At 33.0% G+C, this 19,145-nt stretch overlaps 1 protein-coding gene across 1 annotated transcript in view; it reads left to right on the top strand.

Annotated features, from left to right (window-relative positions):
* Positions 1-7,323: 7,323 nt before the first annotated feature.
* Positions 7,324-19,145, top strand: part of LOC21385611 (laccase-17) — a 14,633-nt gene continuing 2,811 nt past the window's right edge. The window contains 5 exon segments of the mRNA XM_024167447.1: positions 7,324-7,452; positions 7,553-7,692; positions 8,412-8,656; positions 8,765-8,893; positions 9,346-10,290. Coding sequence (XP_024023215.1) covers positions 7,324-7,452; positions 7,553-7,692; positions 8,412-8,656; positions 8,765-8,893; positions 9,346-10,290 — 1,588 coding nt within the window.

Raw genomic sequence — 19,145 nt, 5'->3', positions numbered from 1 at the left:
CATGGTTTAAGGTACAATCTGACTCTGCTCATATACTACTAATATGACAAATAATTTTAAATTAATTGTAACTCACGCCTTATGTATTTTAATAGGATTGTATTGGTGCAATAGACGGTACACACTTGATGGTTGTCCCACCTGCACATCAACAGACAGTCTACAGAGGAAGAAAACATTCGTGTACTCAAAATACAATGGCGGCGTGTAGTTTTGATATGCTATTCACTTATGTCAATACCGGATGGGAAGGATCAGCTGCTGATTCCAGAGTGTTAACTGAGATTTTAAGAAATCCATATGACCTATTCGTGGCGCCACTCCCACCAAAATATTACGTTGTGGATTCCGGTTACAGCAACACGCAAGGCTTTTTGGCACCATTTCGTGGTCAGAGGTACCATATTCAACAGTTTAGAAACGGTGGCCAACCAATGGGACCACAAGAGTTATTCAATTATTATCACTCCTCACTGCGTAATTGCATAGAGAGATGCTTTGGGGTCTTGAAAGCAAGGTTTAAAATTCTTAAGCATATGACAAATTATTGGATGCCAAGACAAAATAGTATACCAATAGCTTGTTGTTATGCATTAGTAAAAAGCAAACTAAGGAGTCCAATATACATTACTTTTTTTTAAACCTATATTCATACATTATTCCCAGTTTAAATTTATAAGTTATCTACCTATGATGTTTAGAACCACAATTTAAATACCAATGTTTATATTTGCAGTTTAAACATAAGTAGTTAAGATCGCCATAATTCCAACATTTTAACAAAACGAAGGAAGTTATTTGTTTGTTTATTTATCGTGCAATCTACGGCCAAAAAAGAAAAAAAAGAAGAAGAAAAAAGACTCCGTCATCTCAAAGAAAGAAAAGAAGGAAAAAAAAAGAATTTCTTTTGATAGGATTAGAAAAATAAAATAACGATAATTCTTAATTTCAGTAGTAGATAAATATAAAAAATATATTTTTTATCTAATGGGTGCGTTTGGAATTGGTTCTAAAACGTTTTTGTTTATAATTCAAAAATGAAAATGAAAACGTTTTCATTTTCATTTTCGTACAGAAAACAAAAACGTTTTAGAACCAATTCCAAACGCACCCATTAGATAAAAAATATATTTTTTATATTTATCTACTACTGAAATTAAGAATTATCGTTATTTTATTTTTCTAATCCTATCAAAAGAAATTCTTTTTTTTTCCTTCTTTTCTTTCTTTGAGATGACGGAGTCTTTTTTCTTCTTCTTTTTTTTCTTTTTTGGCCGTAGATTGCACGATAAATAAACAAACAAATAACTTCCTTCGTTTTGTTAAAATGTTGGAATTATGGCGATCTTAACTACTTATGTTTAAACTGCAAATATAAACATTGGTATTTAAATTGTGGTTCTAAACATCATAGGTAGATAACTTATAAATTTAAACTGGGAATAATGTATGAATATAGGTTTAAAAAAAAGTAATGTATATTGGACTCCTTAGTTTGCTTTTTACTAATGCATATAGGTTCAAATTGAGCAAATTTAGGGGTGTCCAAAAAATCATGGATTTGAACTAAATTTTACAATAACTAATATCTCTTTTTCATTTCCAAACACTATTCCATATTAGATTCCCAATTTAAATTGTACCAAACAGTTTCAAACACACGAACTTCATTAGTTTACATATTATTTGATTCTCAGGATTTTTGTGTTGGTTCAAATCAATGAATATCAAAGCTTGATCTCTGATTTCTTATATTATAATTTGAAACTTCATTTCGGAAATAAATGAGGTTTTGTTGCAACGAGGAATATCCAATATATGTACAAATCTGTATTTTACTCAAGAAAAGTCTACAAATGAAAACGGCAGAGTTTCAATAAGAATGAGAAAAAGCCCTCGTTTTCCCTCGTGTTTTCCTATTTATATACTTAGGAATGCCTGGAAGGTCGAAAGATGTCATAATCTTAACCATTCATTCTAAATCACTAAATTTCAATCCTTAAAAAAATCTCGCCATGTGGCATTGATTTTAAGTTGCTTTGTAATTCGATTCGATTTTAAAAAATGTTTGCAACACCACCGATGATGTTAAGTACACTCATTAATAGAAGATGAACCTCAGTCCTAAGCTATATGAGCCTTTGCTGCGGGACCCAATCCACTGTGGACTTTACCCTAATCATTCCTTTCTACGTTTCTCATTTTAATTGGATATTATTATAATATTTTTTCTCATAAAAAATATACGTAAATTAAAAATAATTCTGAATTATGATTCTAAATCTATAAATCAAATGTCCACGAAAACTGATGTAAATAAACGTTGTCATTTTTCTTGTCCTTGTTACGGCCAAAAGTTTAACAAATTAATTCACTCTCATACTAGGTGTTAGATGTTTAGTATGAGGATTTGTGATATAATTTAAATCATAATTCGTAACTTGTTATGATATTTTTTCATAAAAAATACATATAAATTAAGAATAATTTTAAATTTATGAACTAAATATCCACACAATTTAAAGAAAAAAAAATGCAAAGTTCAAAATCCCATCGTACCACATATTGCCACCATGAGTCCAACGAACGTCTAATCCAAGAAGAGGAAGACTGCACGAACAGATAATTGGGAACAAGAAGTGACTTGAATTTTCTAGTGGTAGTCTTATCCGAAGATGAATTATTGAAGTAGCTGAAGCTTGAATTCAAGTTTTTATTTTTATTTTTTATTTTTTTTATCCCTTATTTTTTATCCACCCTTGCAATTCCAAGTTTACAACTACCGTACAACAATTATAAGCCAACGCAACTTTTTTTTAATAAATAACCAATATGCAGTTGTAAGATCAGATCATTTCCCAAAAAAGAAAAAAAAATAAAAAGAAAGAAAATAAAAGATTAAAAGCTCAACTTTAAGCTGAGAAGCCACAGGTATGCATGCATTGCATGCACATTCCACTTTCACACAGAGCATGTTTGTTTAAATGTAGAGTATTCTATTACATAATAATAAATACAATGTTTAATATAAACATTGTATAGTATAAATTAATACGGACGGTAAATTAGAATAATTTATATCGTATTATAAAGTATGGTTCGTTTTTAACGTACTTTGTTGTAATTTTTTTACCGAATCTATAATCCATATCGAGGTTTGGACACGATTGGAGTCGGGATAAGTCCAACAAAAAGTCATGTCATAATCTATAATTGTTTATGAGACGTTTGGTTCGTGGATTAGAATCATAAGATTAAAACCATTTTTGATTTACGTGTATTTTTTATGAGAGAAAACACTATAGCGAACCATGAACTATGATTCAAATCAGGGTACGAATCCCCCAACCAAACAACCCCTTAAAGATTGAGGGGGCTCAATGCAAATTTATATTTTTTAAAAAAATTATGTTTTGACACCTCAATTTTTGTAAAATTACATGTCGTCTCAAACTTTTTTAAAAAATTATATTTTTACCTCAAATTTTGTTAAAAATTAAATTTTGGCTTTAAAGTTTTGAAAAAAAATCATATTTTGACCATAAAATTTTTTAAAAATTATATTTTGACCCTTAAATTTTTAAAATTTTACATTTTGATCTTTTATATAATATGTCATGATACTAAATATCATGTTGTATTATAACAGTACAATATAATATAATATACCTTATATAACATAATACGGTATAAGTTACCAAACATGGTAATAGTGTTTAGCTGAAAAATTTTCCATATGGATTCATCACAGTTAGTTGTTGTTTGGTGTTGCTTTTGAAATGGTCTTGCACGTTTTCCAAGCTGGTCATCTTGGAAATCATCTAGAAATAACATTTGGGCCCCTTTTTTTCGCTGATTTGAGTTTTACTATAATAAAAAGGTCTCAGAAATAATCACATCTAATTTTTTTGTTACAGTAAAAAACTCTCACACAACATCACATCTCAACTCGAATTAACGAACTGAATGGACCCTTGGTTAACATACTATGAGGAATAAAATAAAATAAAATAAACGAAAGATAGAGGAATCTAGGTGTTACTTTCCTTCTTCCAATTTCATTTTCTATAAACAGGACAAAAAAATTTTCAAAACAGAGCCAAGTTTATTTATTTCTTTTAATATTCAAAACAATCACTCTAGAAAACACAACCAATGCATTTTTAGAAACGGTTCTAACACCTTTTCCATAATTCTCATTTCAACTTTTATTCGGTTACATTTTTTAGTTATGATAACTTGAGTGTAAATTTTAAGTTGAATTTGAGTTATAATTTGAGTTTGTGTTTGGATGTGCACATTTGAGTTATGATTTGAATTGAGAATCTATTTGAGTTTGTGTTTGAGTGAGTCAAAACTTAAGTTTATATTTAGATAGTATTTTAATAAAAACTCAATGGTGATGAAAAATTTTAATAGGGTATATGGGTGGGATTTTATTCGTCTTTTCGTTGTAAACGCATAGAAAAAAAATCATCTCAATCAGAATTAAAACAAAACAGTTATGACGTTTTTAAGAATAAAAAAAATATTGTTCATTAACTTGAGTTTGAGTTTACAAAACTTGAGTTGAAAGGAAAACTTGAACTCAGATTTTAGCATCAAACTCAAGTTCGAACTCAAATTTTACAAATGAACATGAACTTAAATAAAGTTAGAACTTGAGTTCAAACTTTTTTTGAATTTTACTCTAAAAGAACAAGCACAGTCTCCCTTGTCGCGACATTTATAATGCAATTAGCAGAGTTTAAAAACTCCCTTAGAATCTTGTATTTTGAAATGTTTCTCATAATAATAATTTTTGTTCTCTAATTTATTTTGGAAAATAAATTTTTTTCAAAGGCGTTTCTCTTTAGACATGTGAGGGCAACTTGTATTTTGATATGTTTCTCATAATAATAATTTTTGTTCTCTAATTTATTTTGGAAAATAAATTTTTTTCAAAGGCGTTTCTCTTTAGACATGTGAGGACAACACAATTAGTTATAAGCCCATCCACCGCAATCATAAATTCAGAGTTGAAGTCATCCTATCCTACTTAAAAGTTGTGGCATTCTCCTTTCTCCCTTAAATTAAAATAAATAAATGAATAACGTTTATCTTTAAATACGTAGTGCTCGTTTAAATTAAAAGTTCAAACTAGGTGATTTAAATCAAAATATAAATTTTGTGAGAAAAACACTATAACACCTAGAACTTTTCAAATTTTAATTTTTTGTGAGCTAAAATACTATTTGAATTAAAACTAGATTGGTTTAAACCCTCAAAACTGAACAAGCACGTAATTTTTTCATACAATCTTCTGAAATATTTTTTTTTTGAACATGACAAATAAAAAAAAACTTTTTAAGTAATTGCTGCATTAAGATGATTTTTCTCAAATGTGTTCAATTTTTTTTTTAATCTTAGGTTTATTGTTTCTGTTTTTCGACCAATATGAAATATCACTTTTACCTCAACTTTTGAAGGTTGAACACAAGCTTTGGTGCTTGATCTTTTTATTTTTATTTTAATTTTTTCAAAATCTTGTATTCTAAAATTTTTTCATTAATTTTTTCTCTAATTTGGCCTTTTAAATAATATTTCTCAAATATACTCGATTTAGAAATTAATTTCACTTAGGCTTCGTTCATTTCACCGATTCGAGTTTTTAGTTTTAAGTTTTTACAGTAAAAAACTCTCAAAAAATGTCACATCTAACTTCTTCTGCCACAGTAAAAAAGCTCTCAAAAAATGTCACATCTCAACTCGAATTAAAAACTCGAATCTGCGAAGTGAACAAGGCTTTAGTCTTCTAAAATATTATTATCTCAAATAGCGTTTTAACAAATAACTTTTTCCTCCAAATTGTCCTATCGAAATATTTTTTTTATTCAAAGTATTTTTTTAATTTTATATTTACTTTTTATCCTAAAAAAAAGATCTTATATTTACTACTTAAGCGTTATGTCCAAATCGCACGTTTTAATTTTCATAATAAGTCTTAGACCTCATTCGTTTTGCGAATTCGAGTTTTTAATTTCAGCTGAAATGTGACATTTTTTAAGAGTTTTTAATTATAGCAAAAAAAATTAAATGTGACATTTTTTGAGAGTTTTTAACTGTAAAAACTTAAAATTAGTACAAGGGTTGAAGGGCTCTGTCGAAAGCCTATAATTACGATGAGCCAGGGGCAATACGAGAACACCTCTATATTTATAACATCATAAAAGAGAGGATACATATTATTTTTTCAATATTGTTTTGCTCAACCATTATTATATATAATATAATTTTTTTGAGTTTTTTCAACCCTTATTTTACAATATCATTCTAAAACGTTTATGCTAGTGCTTTTCTATTTAAAAACAATTATAAATTGCTTATATTTACTTATGTTTACATCTCAGTGCTTGGAGGTGCAATGTTCAAGTTCATCAAATTATAATAACTAGCATATGAAAACTAATTCTTTATATTAGAACATTATAGATCATACTCCATTAGCCGTTAGATCGAAGCTCTCTTCGCAATCTATAATGGCCAAAGGAACGCTCAACCCCCTTTTCCCTTTTAAATAAAAAAATTGGGGGTAGGTAAGGGGCTTGGTAAATTTTATTGTTTTCGTATTTTATGGTTAATGTCTAGTAGTATAAAGTACTATATGCTAATACAGTTAGAAGTGACAAATGGATATACTCAATCTGTCCTTTTTCTTGCTAGAAGAAAGGTGGTTTAGATGTCGTATTCCAAGGTCTTAAAGCCATCGTTCCTTCACCAACCAAAAAAAAAAAAAAAGCATCAATAAACCAAAATTGTCTCATGAAAATGATTATCAACAACATTAACACGAACAAAAAAAACATTAATTGGTCAACATTACGTCAGAAGCTTGTGTCTTGATCATCTTACTTAGGAGTTAGGACTACTAACTGTTGAATTAATCTTTTTTTTTTTATTCAAATGCTTACAAGAGTAATTACAATTTGCAAATTAACATTTAAGATCTTCAAAGATGAGTATTTTTTTTTTATTTTCCTTGGCGAGAGGAAAAAAAGAAACATGAGTATTATAGATCTAAATTATCTTTAATGTAATGGTGGAGAAAAAATGATTATAACAGAGAGGAGATCAAGAAACTAAATTGACTTTTACAGCACTCCAATTGGTTTAGCTGGGCCAACTGGTGCTTAATCTCAAATCAACCAAAAAACACAGTTTAACATGCCTATATAAACAATTTCTCACTCTCTATCTGCATCACTCTACTATGAAAGTCGCAAAAATTTGTCAATTTCCCAACTTATAATTCATCAACACATAAAAAATTTGGAGACAAAAATTATGGAAGTTTCTCCTATTCCAATACCATTATGTTTTGCGGTCATTCTTTTTAGCACGAGTCATCTTTGTGTATTTTCTGGGGTTGCCATTGCACAGAATGAAGTTGCTACAAGGCACTATAAGTTTGATGTATGTGACTATAATTTCAAGGTATTTTGTGGGTAATGCAAATTTTATACCATTTTTCTCTTGCTGATACGTAGAAATGGTTGTCGTTTTGAGTTGGCAGATAAGGTTGCAAAATGTAACGAGATTGTGCCACACAAAGAGCATTATAACAGTTAATGGGAAGTTTCCTGGCCCTCCCATATTCGCCAGAGAAGGAGACAGAGTGGTGGTTGAAGTTGTCAACCATGTCACTATTCATTGGTATGAAAAAAAAAGAGTCAATTTTCACTTTAACTTAAAGGTGTTTTCTATGATAGCAAACCAGAAACTCAAGTTTCAAAACGTTAAATAAAATCACATCATTTTTTTTGTTCATTGGTATGAAAAAAAAATTGTCAATCACTTTAACTTAAAAGGAACTTTCTACGGCAGGGATGCTCAATCTGTAGTGTATCTTTCTAAATATTAAAATTTGTTAAAATTGGATCATTTTTTTAGATGTAAATGTAACAAATAACTAATACAGAGATATGACAATCAGTAGGGTATGTTTTTCGTAACTTACCATAACAATTCTCATTGACTTTGGCTTTAACTTTCATTATCCCATTTTCTTTTCCAATATGAAAAAAAAAAACTGTGGCAAGAATTATTGTACTATAGGAATTCTCATTAACTTTGGCTTTAACTTTCCTTTTCCTATTTTTTTCCAATATGAAAAAAATGCTATATGGCAAGAGTTATTCTAACAATCAAGGTTGTGAATACACAAAAAACTCTGTTAGAGCATCTCCAGTGCATTGACTTAGCTTTTAGATAAGGGAAAAAAATAATAATAATAATACCTGAATGCAAGAAAAAATGTTATATACTAAATGATATATGCTTGATGATAAATTTGGCATATGCTATACTTAGTCTATTTACATTCTGTTTCACCATGTTGGGTATGGTTGTTGAGTGTTGTTTGATGAAAACAGGCACGGTATTCGACAACTTCAAAGCGGGTGGGCGGATGGACCGGCATATATAACACAATGCCCCATTAGAACTGGGCAGAGCTATGTGTACAATTTCACTATAATAGGCCAAAGAGGGACTCTCTGGTGGCACGCCCACATTTCATGGCTAAGAGCTACTACCTATGGTCCCATAATTATCCTCCCCAAGCTAGGAGACTCTTACCCTTTTGCCAAACCACACATGGAAATCCCCATCCTGTTTGGTACTACAGAAAATTCACCAACAAATTAACTTTTGCCAAGTTCACAATTCATTGTTTTATACCATGTACATTATTTTAGAACCTAAATGAGACTACCATAAACTACAGGTGAGTGGTGGAATGCTAATACAGAAGCAGTTATCTCTCAGGCACTTCAGACTGGTGCTGGTCCTAATGTCTCTGATGCATACATAATAAATGGATTTCCTGGACTATTATACAATTGCTCTGCTAAAGGTACCACTTTAAAGAAAAGTAATGAAAAAAATGGTAACATGCACTAATACACTTTAAACTTTCGTCATTTGTAAGTTGGATTCTAAACTCATTTTGGCTTTTAAGACCCTAAATTTAGCATTCTTAACAATGCAGTGTAACCGACAACTGACGTTAATTATAGTTCTAAATGCTAAAATGTAGGTTTCCATTTGCCAACCAATAAAACTTTTTGGATTCATTTTGCACAAAGCTAGGGCAGTCCTTCCACTAATTGACATTTGTTATGTACTTATATTACAATTGCAACAAGTTTTCAAATTTAGGGTCCTATATGCAAAAACTAAAAGTTCAGGATTCAAACTACTAAACACCAATAAATGGAGGGTGCAGCAGTGCAAAAAACCTTTAAAAAAAAACTTGGGGTTGATTAACTAGTACTTCTCACTAATTCTTATTCTAATTTTTCACAGATACATTCAAGCTGAAAGTGAAGCCAGGGAAAACTTACTTACTCCGTCTGATCAATGCAGCACTCAATGATGATCTCTTTTTCAGCATAGCCAACCACTGCCTCACTATAGTAGAAGCTGATGCGGTATATGTTAAGCCTTTCAAAACCAATATTCTCCTCATTGCCCCAGGACAGACCACCAATGTCCTTCTCAAAACCAAAAGCCACTATCCAAATGCCACTTTCTTAATGTCAGCCAGACCATACTTCACAGGCCAAGCCACATTTGACAATTCCACCACTGCAGGCATTCTAGAGTACACACAACAATCAAAAGGCCTTCCAGTCTTGAAACCAACTCTCCCCGCCATTAACGACACTGCCTTTGCGGCAAACTTCAGCCAGAAATTCCGCAGCCTGGCCAACGACAAATTCCCTGTAAAGGTCCCACAAACCGTCAAAAAACGCTTCTGATTCACCGTTGGCCTCGGGAGCAGCCCGTGCCTCAAGAACCAAACCTGCCAGGGCCCTAATGGGACAAAATTCTCGGCTTCGGTCAACAACATCTCCTTCTCACTCCCCTCCACAGCAATCCTCCAATCCTACTTCAATGGCAAGTTCAATGGGGTTTACACAACTGATTTTCCTAGCTTTCCTTTGGTGAAATTTAATTACACGGGCACACCACCAAATAATACTAATGTTAGCAATGGCACAAAAGTTGTGGTCCTACCATTTAACAGAAGTGTTGAGTTGGTCTTTCAGGGCACTATTATTCCTGGTGCTGGGAGCCATCCTCTTCATCTTCATGGTTACAATTTCTTTGTAATTGGTCAAGGTTTTGGCAACTTTGACCCCCGAAAGGACCCTGCAAATTTCAATCTTGTTGACCCTGTCGAAAGGAACACCGCGGCTGTTCCTTCTGGTGGATGGCTGGCTGTTCGTTTCTTTGCTGATAACCCTGGTCAGTACTTCCCAAATAAGCTACTCTTTTGCATTTGCACATCATATATAAAAATACACACACACACATATATTGATATGATGTGAGGCTTATAGCTCCCATTATATTAAAAAAGAAATGAAACTATAAGAATTCGAATATTGTATTATATCCAACCACTTGTATTATACATATTTATTTTAAGAAAAATGGTTTTTTTTTTTTTCCCTCCCAAAGTAGATCAATTTTTCTTTCGTTTCCTTTCACTGAAAAAGTTACCCCCTTCAATTCTTTTATGGACCAAAATATCAGTATTGTCACGTAGTATTATAGCGTGTGACAAGACCAATATATTGTTGGTTTCTCAAATCGGATTTTTAAAAGAAATTGTACGGAAGCGTGGTATCGATCGAATCACATAAATCAAAATTTAATGCGATCATTATTTCATGTTAATTTAACTACAAAGATATTAAAGAAAAGAATGAGGATTTGACCGTCGTTCAATTATGACAAAATTCTTGAACTCATCCAACACCGTCTTGAGCTCTTAAATTCCAAGAACACCACGGTTCTTTCTCAATGTATCTCTGGATTAACGTGAACTCGAACGTGTGGGCGTTCTAATGGGTTTCTCAACACATGAGATGGATGAATAGGGAAGCCACTTATAGTTATCACTCACTTTTCTCAAAAGTATACGATGGCACTCAATAAATTTTCTTTAGTTTTTCTTTTGTTCTCCCGTTCTTTCCTTTTCCTTTTTTTTTCTTTTCTTTGAAAAAAAAACTTTTTTGTTCCTCTCAAAAAAACCAGAACTCATTCCCGTTTTTGAGTAAATGTGCAGCCGCACATTTACTCCATTTCCTCATGGTGAGGAAACATGCAACAACACGTTTCCTCCCACTCCCCTTTTTCTTTATTTAAAATGAGGAAACGTGCTGCACGTTTTCTCTTTTATATATATATATATATACACACACACATTAACAGGGAGAGTGAAAATGGAGGAAACGTGGAGAGTAAAGGAAAATTCCCTTTTATTAAAATAATTAAATTCATCCAAATTAATTTAAAACAATTTTAAATTAATTTTAATATTAATTAATCAAATTAATTAATATATGTGTATTTAGAATTCTCATAACCCAATATGATATATTCAGTTCACATTAATCTTATGGAGCCATTGACAGGAACTATGGACATTATTATTTTAAGCTCCAATAATTTTGACAATTAATTAACACCTTAATTAATATATCAAAATTATTAATTCCAAATTACTCCACTATAAATTTGGAATTGCACTCTCAAAATAATAAAATAATTATGTTCACGGAATTTGTGTTGTCCATTGATATAGTCACTACATACGAATTAATCCTCCATAAACGGTTTATAATTAAAGCTAGGTATTTTACGTTAACCTCTTTAATTATATCTTTCTCCATAAGTACCATTGATCCTCTAATGAATAATATATTTTATGATCTAATCATAAAATTGAGCGCTCTTATTATTCAAGTCCCGAATTAATACTTATGGGAACCATCCATCTACTTCATTATGAAGGAATGGATTTCATTTTGTCAATTAATATTCCCAGTTATTTATTTTACTATGCTCCCAATATACCAAGACTTTGACACTATTCACATGTGTCATTACTTAATATGTCAAAGAACATAATATCATAAATAGGAGTTTATTAATTACTCAGAATTAAGATTAATTCATATATGACCATCATTGATTAATATTGAATATTCTATTTAATAACGGAATTTATTAGATATTCATAATTAATTGCGTTCCGGTCCTATGTAATCATATTACATAAAATGCTTTCATTCCAATAATCTCATTATTAATAATCTGGGATAAGATTGTTTGATTCAGAATGTAATGAACCGCATTAGTAATTTTAAATTAAAGATCCCAACTTTAATTTATAATTACGGACAAGTTTAGATTATTTTATTTCAAACATTATCCTCTGCATATAACAATTATATACAATAAAAAAAATCTAGAGATTTTGATATTTATAAAACATCACATGTATGCAAAACAATATTGAAAAAATTCCTCATTTCATTGATAATCAGCAAAATATTTACATCTTATTTGATTTATGGGCATATATCCCAACAATCTCCCACTTGCCTTAAAGCAAATGAGTCATGTCTCTAAGTCCCATACTTTCAAGATGTCTTTCAAAACTCCCAGAATCAGTATATCCAATAGGAATCAAATCCCTACTAGAGTATATAAGCATATGGTTTCTCGTCCTCCTCAAATATTGAGTTTGTGTTTGACTGTAACCCAATGATCTAATCCTGAGTTTGACTGGTATCTGCTAACCAAACTGCATAGCATATGTCAGGTCTAGTACATAGCATTGCATACATCAGGCTACCAATTGCCGATGCATAGGGAACTCGTCTCATATCCTCTTCCTCTTGAGGTGTCTTTGGACATTGCTCCTTGGAGAGATAAACTCCATGTCGAGAAGGTAAATTTCCTTTCTTGGAGTTTTGCATCGAAAACCTGACAAGCACCTTGTCAATATACGATGCCTGAGACAATGCCAAAAGCCTATTCTTGCGATCCTGGATAATTTGGATCCCAAGAATATAGTTGGCTTCTCCCAAATCCTTCATTTAGAATTGACTAGCTAGCCAGTTCTTTACTTTGGATAACGATTCTATATCATTCCCAATGAGCAGAATGTCATCTACATAAAGAACCAAGAAGACCACTTTATCTCCTTGAATTTACTTGTAGACACAAGGTTCACCAAGATTTTGTTCAAAACCATAAGATTTTATAGCTTCATTAAATCTGATGTTCTAAGATCTAGATGCTTACTTTAGTCCATAAATGGACCTCTGTAATTTGCAGACTTTCTGCTCTTGGCCTTCTACCATGAAACCCTCTGGTTGGACCATATGAATGGTCTCTTCAAGATGGCCGTTCAGAAACGCCGTATTGACATCCATTTACCATATCTTATAGTCATAATGAATAACAATGGATAAGAGTATGCGGATGGATTTTAGCATGACTACGGGAGAAAAAGTATCCTCATAGTCTACTCTTCCTTTTGGGTAAAACCCTTTGCAACCAATCTTGCTTTGAACGTATCAACTTTTCATCAGCTCATCTCTTTCTCTTATAGATCCATTTGCAACCAATAGGCTTAATGCTTTCTGGTAGGTCTATAAGCTCCCAGACAGAATTTGAGTATATAGATTCCATTTCAAGTTTCATGGCTTCTTGCCATTTTTCTTGATCAATATAATCCATTGCCATCCTGTATGACAATGGATCATCTTCACTGCCATCGGTGACTGCAACATTTGCTTCTCCATTTTCACGATAGCGGGTTGGCAATCTTATTTCCCTCCCACTGCGTCGTGGTGGCGGTGGTGTTTGATCATGGTCAGTGGTCTCCCTTCTTTGTCGTCCAACAACTGTTGTCGGCATGTGGCTAATCTGATCAGCCAGCAACTCTTCCAGAACTATCTTGCTTCTGGGCTTGAAATGTGCCATATAGTTATGCTCAAGAAACGTATCGTTTGTCGATACAAACACTTTGTTATCCTGAGGACTATAAAACATACCTCATCTTGTTCCTTTTGGATAGCCCACAAATATGCAGACTTCCGAGCGAGGTTCCAACTTCCCAGTCTTTCCCTTCCACACATGTGCTGGGCACCCCCATATGCGAATGTGTCTCAAACTAGGTTTGTGACCATTCCACAACTCGAAGGGTGTTATGGGGATTGACTTAGATGGAACTAAGTTCAGAATGTATACTGTTGTTTGAAATGCATATCCCCAGAATGAAGTGGGTAAAGAAGAATAACTTAACATTGATCTCATCATGTCAAGTAAGGTGCGGTTTCTTCTTTCAGCTACACCATTTTGTTGTGGTGTGCCAGGTGCAGTGAGCTGAGATATTATTCCATTTTCAATCAAATGGTCTTTGAATTTATAATCCAAGTACTCTCCTCCTTGATCCGATCGAAGAGTTTTGATCGATTTGCCTAGTTGCTTTTCAGCTTTGGCGCGGAATTCTTTGAACTTTTCAAAGGTTTCAGATTTCTTTTACATCAAGTATGCATATCCGAATCTCGAATGATCATCAATAAATGTGACGAAGTATTCATAGCCTCCTCTCGCTTTGACATTCAAAGGACCACATACATCAGTATGTATGATTTCAATGGGTGTCTTTGCTCTTTCACCCTTTGCTGAAAATGGCCTCCTGGTCATTTTTCCTTCTAGACAGGATTCACAAACCGGTAGAGTGCCAACCTTTAGCTCTCTCAAAGGACCATCCTTTGCTAGTCTTTCAATCCTATCTATGTTTATATGACCTAGCCTTAGATGCCACAAGTATGTTTCATTTTCGTTAGAAACCTTTCTTCTTTTAGGGGTTGGTTCAGCGACTTTGAACATTCGGTTTGTAGCATTTCGTTGAATATGGGTTTAACAAAATAAAGACCATCATCAACAAAACCAGAACAAATATGAATTCCATTCTTAGATAAAGATACAGAGTCAATATCAAAAGAAACTGAAACAAATTGTTCATGCAATCTAGAAACCGAAAGCAAATTCCGTTTGAAATTTGGAATAAAATAAACATTGTCTAACAATAAATATTTATCATTTGCAAAAGACAGTTGCACTATCCCTACTGCCGTCGTTGAGATCCTTGCCTCATTGCCGACTCTCATTTGGAAAGATCCCTCTTCAAGATCCCTGGACGTTTCCAGCATCTGTAAAGAAGTACAAACATGATTAGATGCCCCTGAATCAACTATCCAGGTAGAGAAGTCATTCTTAACTAAACATGTTTCCATGACCAGTAAATCTGATTTACCTTGCTTCTTCACTTTCAGCTCATCGAGGTACTTTTTGCAGTTCCTCTTCCAATGGCCATCCTGGTTGCAGTGGAAACACTTTCCCTTAGACTTTGGAGCAGCCTTGTTCTGTTTGTTCTTCTGGATCTTTTTCTTCCATTTGCCCTTATTGTTCCCTTGATTCTTATTCTTCTTATTCTTTGATGAAGAAGGCCTCCCTTCAGCTGCGTTGGCTTCAGCAACGTTTGCCTTGCCTCCCTTATCTCCTATAAGGGACCCTGTTGCAGCTCATTCAGGAGCTCAGTTAAGTTGTCATTCTTTTGGTTTATTAGATAACTTGTCCTGAATGGAAGGAAATCAGGAGAGAGTGTCTCTAGTATCATGCCAACCTCGGTCTTCTCATCAATCTAAGACCCATTAATTTCAGCCGCATTAAGATGATTAATCATCTTAAGCACATGCTCACGTACAGAAGAACTATTCTTCATACGGCCGTTCATAACGGCTTTGACAACGGCGTGTCGAGCTGAATCAGATGGACGTCCAAACATCCTCTGAAGAGAGTCCATGATCTCTCTAGTAGTCGCAAGGCCTTCGTGCTGAGTTCTCAACATTTCATTCATTGCTGCTAAAAGGTAACAACGGGCCTTGTTGTTGGCGTTGATCTAGCGATCATATCGCTCGGTCAAAGCCCTGGCGGCATTGGCTGGGGGCACTGAAGGACAATCCTCCTTAAGGATAAAATGGTAGTTTTCACAGATCAAGAGGATATTCATGTTGCTTTTCCATTTGACAAAGTTATCACCATTCAAAATTTGGGAAGCGAGACGTGCGAAAATAGGATTTGACATTTTTACTGAAAATAAGGAATTTAACTCAATCAACATTTTGCATAAATATCACTACTAAATTTAAGGTATATAAATATGATGCATGAATGCACATGTTAAATACACAAATACATGTTTAATTGCCTAAAGAATTTTAATCACCACAATTAAGTCACGCCGTAGGGTAGGTCAAATAATTGCTAATTAAAATGAGACTATCTCAATTAATAAATACTATCTGAAATATCTCATACTTCTAATATTTATTAATTTCCTTTTATTTATGTCAAGAAAATAATTAACCAATTTAATTATCTCTTTATGAGTGTAACCCACCGCTTCAGATCTTTTAGACTTAACTTAAAAGTTGCCGCTGTAGGGTAGGTTAATTCTAAAATACATCTTAGAGATCCTATCTCTTTGGAAGTCAACCTTGTTATTATAATTAATGAATACCCTCCGTAGGGAAGACGAAATCAAAGCGTCTCGGGGCCTCATTAATTACTCACGATGTTGTACTAACGGTGGAGACCTATGGGTTATATTGTCATATTACCCGTTCCCACTCATTATTTACAAATGGTGTATTTATTTTATAAAACAACTATTGCTTTATACTTCTCAGTGAATTTAAACAATTTAAGTCACTAAGATCCAAATAATTTTAAACAACTTTAAAATGATATTAAGTCATTTGTGAATTTTAAAATTTAACATTTAAATTTATAAATTTCACATTTGACTTATATAAATTTTTGCAAGAACCATTTGCTAATTAATTTATTTAAATTTAATCTCATTAAATTTAACAACTTTAAATTTAATCTTATTAAATTTAATAACTTTGAATTTAATCTCATTAAACTCAACAATTTGGCGCATTTAATTAATTTAATTTACTAAAATAATTTTAGAATTAAAACATATAATTAATGCGCATGATGCATGTCATACATATAAACTAGGTAGACACTTTTATCCTAGATGGCATGTTAGATGCATGCCAATATAATTATTATCAACCATAATAAATAAATAAATAACATGCAAGCGAAATAGAAAAACTTGGCTGGGTTCCATGGACCTAAGAATTACAACCCCAAAATAATAATAAAAATAAAATTACATCAAAAGTAGGTTTTCTTGTAATTCTCCATCTTCAAATATTCTCCATCTTGATGTCTCCTTTCTACTGGATCAAAAAAAATATATAGTTTTTGGGCCCCTTTTTGGGATTTGGGCCGGCTAGAAATGCCAGCCCAGAACCTATTAGTCTCTGCCTCATTACTGAGGCAGAGCAGGCCCATTTAAGGGCCTAGGCCTTTGCACCTTATGGTACAAGGCCATCATCCGTGACTGCACCTTAAGGTGCAGTCCCTTGCATCAGCTTCAATGCTGTTGCAGATCTGTCATGGTCGACCTTCGGCCATGGCAGCAGGCCTTCGCCGGCGACTGTCATCGGCGACCGTACGGTTACCGGAAAACTTTTTTTTTTTGGATAGTTTGGAACTTTTCTAAAAAAATAAATAGTTGAAACTCTTCCATGATGATCCTCTTGCGTTAGGAGAATAATAAATTACATATTGATTCCTATTTTACAATTGATCTAATCAAAATAAAATAGCAAAAACTAATTCCATGGAACTGGAAAAATTTACGACCAATCCATTCGCATAAAACATAACCATCACACAATAATTATACATCATATGCAAAAGTGCCTACCCATTAAATATCTAAGAATTATCACATAATTTAAACGTTAAATTAGCATGTAATAAAGACCGCTCTGATACCAATTGTTGGTTTCTCAAACTGAATTTTCAAAAAAAATTGTGCGGAAGCGTGGTATCGATCGAATCACATAAATTAAAATTTAATGCGATCATTATTTCATGTTAATTTAACTACATAGAAATTAAAGAAAAGAATGATGATTTGACCGTCGTTCGATTATGATGAAAATCTTAAACTCCTCCAACACCGTCTTGAGCTCTTAAATTCCAAGAACACCACGGTTTTTTCTCAATGTATCTCCGGATTAACGTGAACTCGAATGTGTGGGCGCTCTAATGGGTTTCTCAACACATGAGATGAGATGGATGAATAAGGAAGCCACCTATAGTTATCACTCACTTTTCTCAAAAGTATATGACGACACTCAAGAAATTTTCTTTGGTTTTTCTTTTGTTCTCCCGTTCTTTCCTTTTCCTTTTTTTTTCTTTTCTCTGAAAAAAAAACTTTGTTGTTCCTCTTAGAAAAACCAGAACTCATTCCCGTTTTTGAGTATATGTGCAGCCGCACATTTACTCCATTTCCTCATGGTGAGGAAACGTGCAACAGTACGTTTCCTCCCACTCCCTTTTTTTGATTTAAAATGAGGAAACGTGCTGCACGTTTCCTCTTTTATTGTAACACGCTAAAGAATTAATTGAGATTAATTAAGGTAATTGAGATTATTAGTGTGCATAATCTGGATTATTAATTGAGTATTAATTAATAAATGTTTCTAACACGTGTGAGTTTAAATAGTTCCAAGGTATTTAAATTATTCTCAGTAATTTATTTTAAATCAGAAGTGTGTATGGGCGCATTTCTGGACTGCTCTTTTAAAACATTGTACACATGTCCTTTTCTTTTCTTTTTCTTTTCTTTTCCTTTTCTTTTCTTTTCTCTCTTTCCTTTTTCCTTCCCGTGCATCTCTCTCTCTCACTCTCCTGAGCATCTCTCTCTCTCTCTCTCTCTCATTTTTATCCCAAATCAAACGGATCTTGAACCAATGAAAGATTTAAATAAGTTTTCAACGTCAAGAGAAGGATTCGAGGTAAGATTACTGAAAAAGCCTCTCTTGAATCTCAAGTTTTTGAATTTCAAAACTTATTTTTGGTTTAAACCGGATTTTGATGGTTTTTGAGTAAAACTAGAGTAGAAATTAGAGATCTTGGGTTCTTTGGACTTGTTTTAGAACCTAGAACCCAGATCTAGTGGTTTCTCTTTAAAATATTTTGATTTGGGACTGGATTTGCAGATTTTTGGACTGATTTCCACGAGCTTCTCTCGCGCAGCTGATTCCACTGGTCGACTTGTGCGGTCGACCAGATCACATGGAAACCGGTTGACCTATGCGGTCGACCGGATTGCAGGCTGACCGGTCGACCGGTCCGGTCGA

Source organism: Morus notabilis, unplaced genomic scaffold (assembly GCF_000414095.1).
Source record: "Morus notabilis unplaced genomic scaffold, ASM41409v2 Scaffold380, whole genome shotgun sequence".
NCBI classification, from domain to species: Eukaryota; Viridiplantae; Streptophyta; class Magnoliopsida; order Rosales; family Moraceae; genus Morus; species Morus notabilis.
This window is presented reverse-complemented; position numbering and strand designations above follow the sequence as displayed.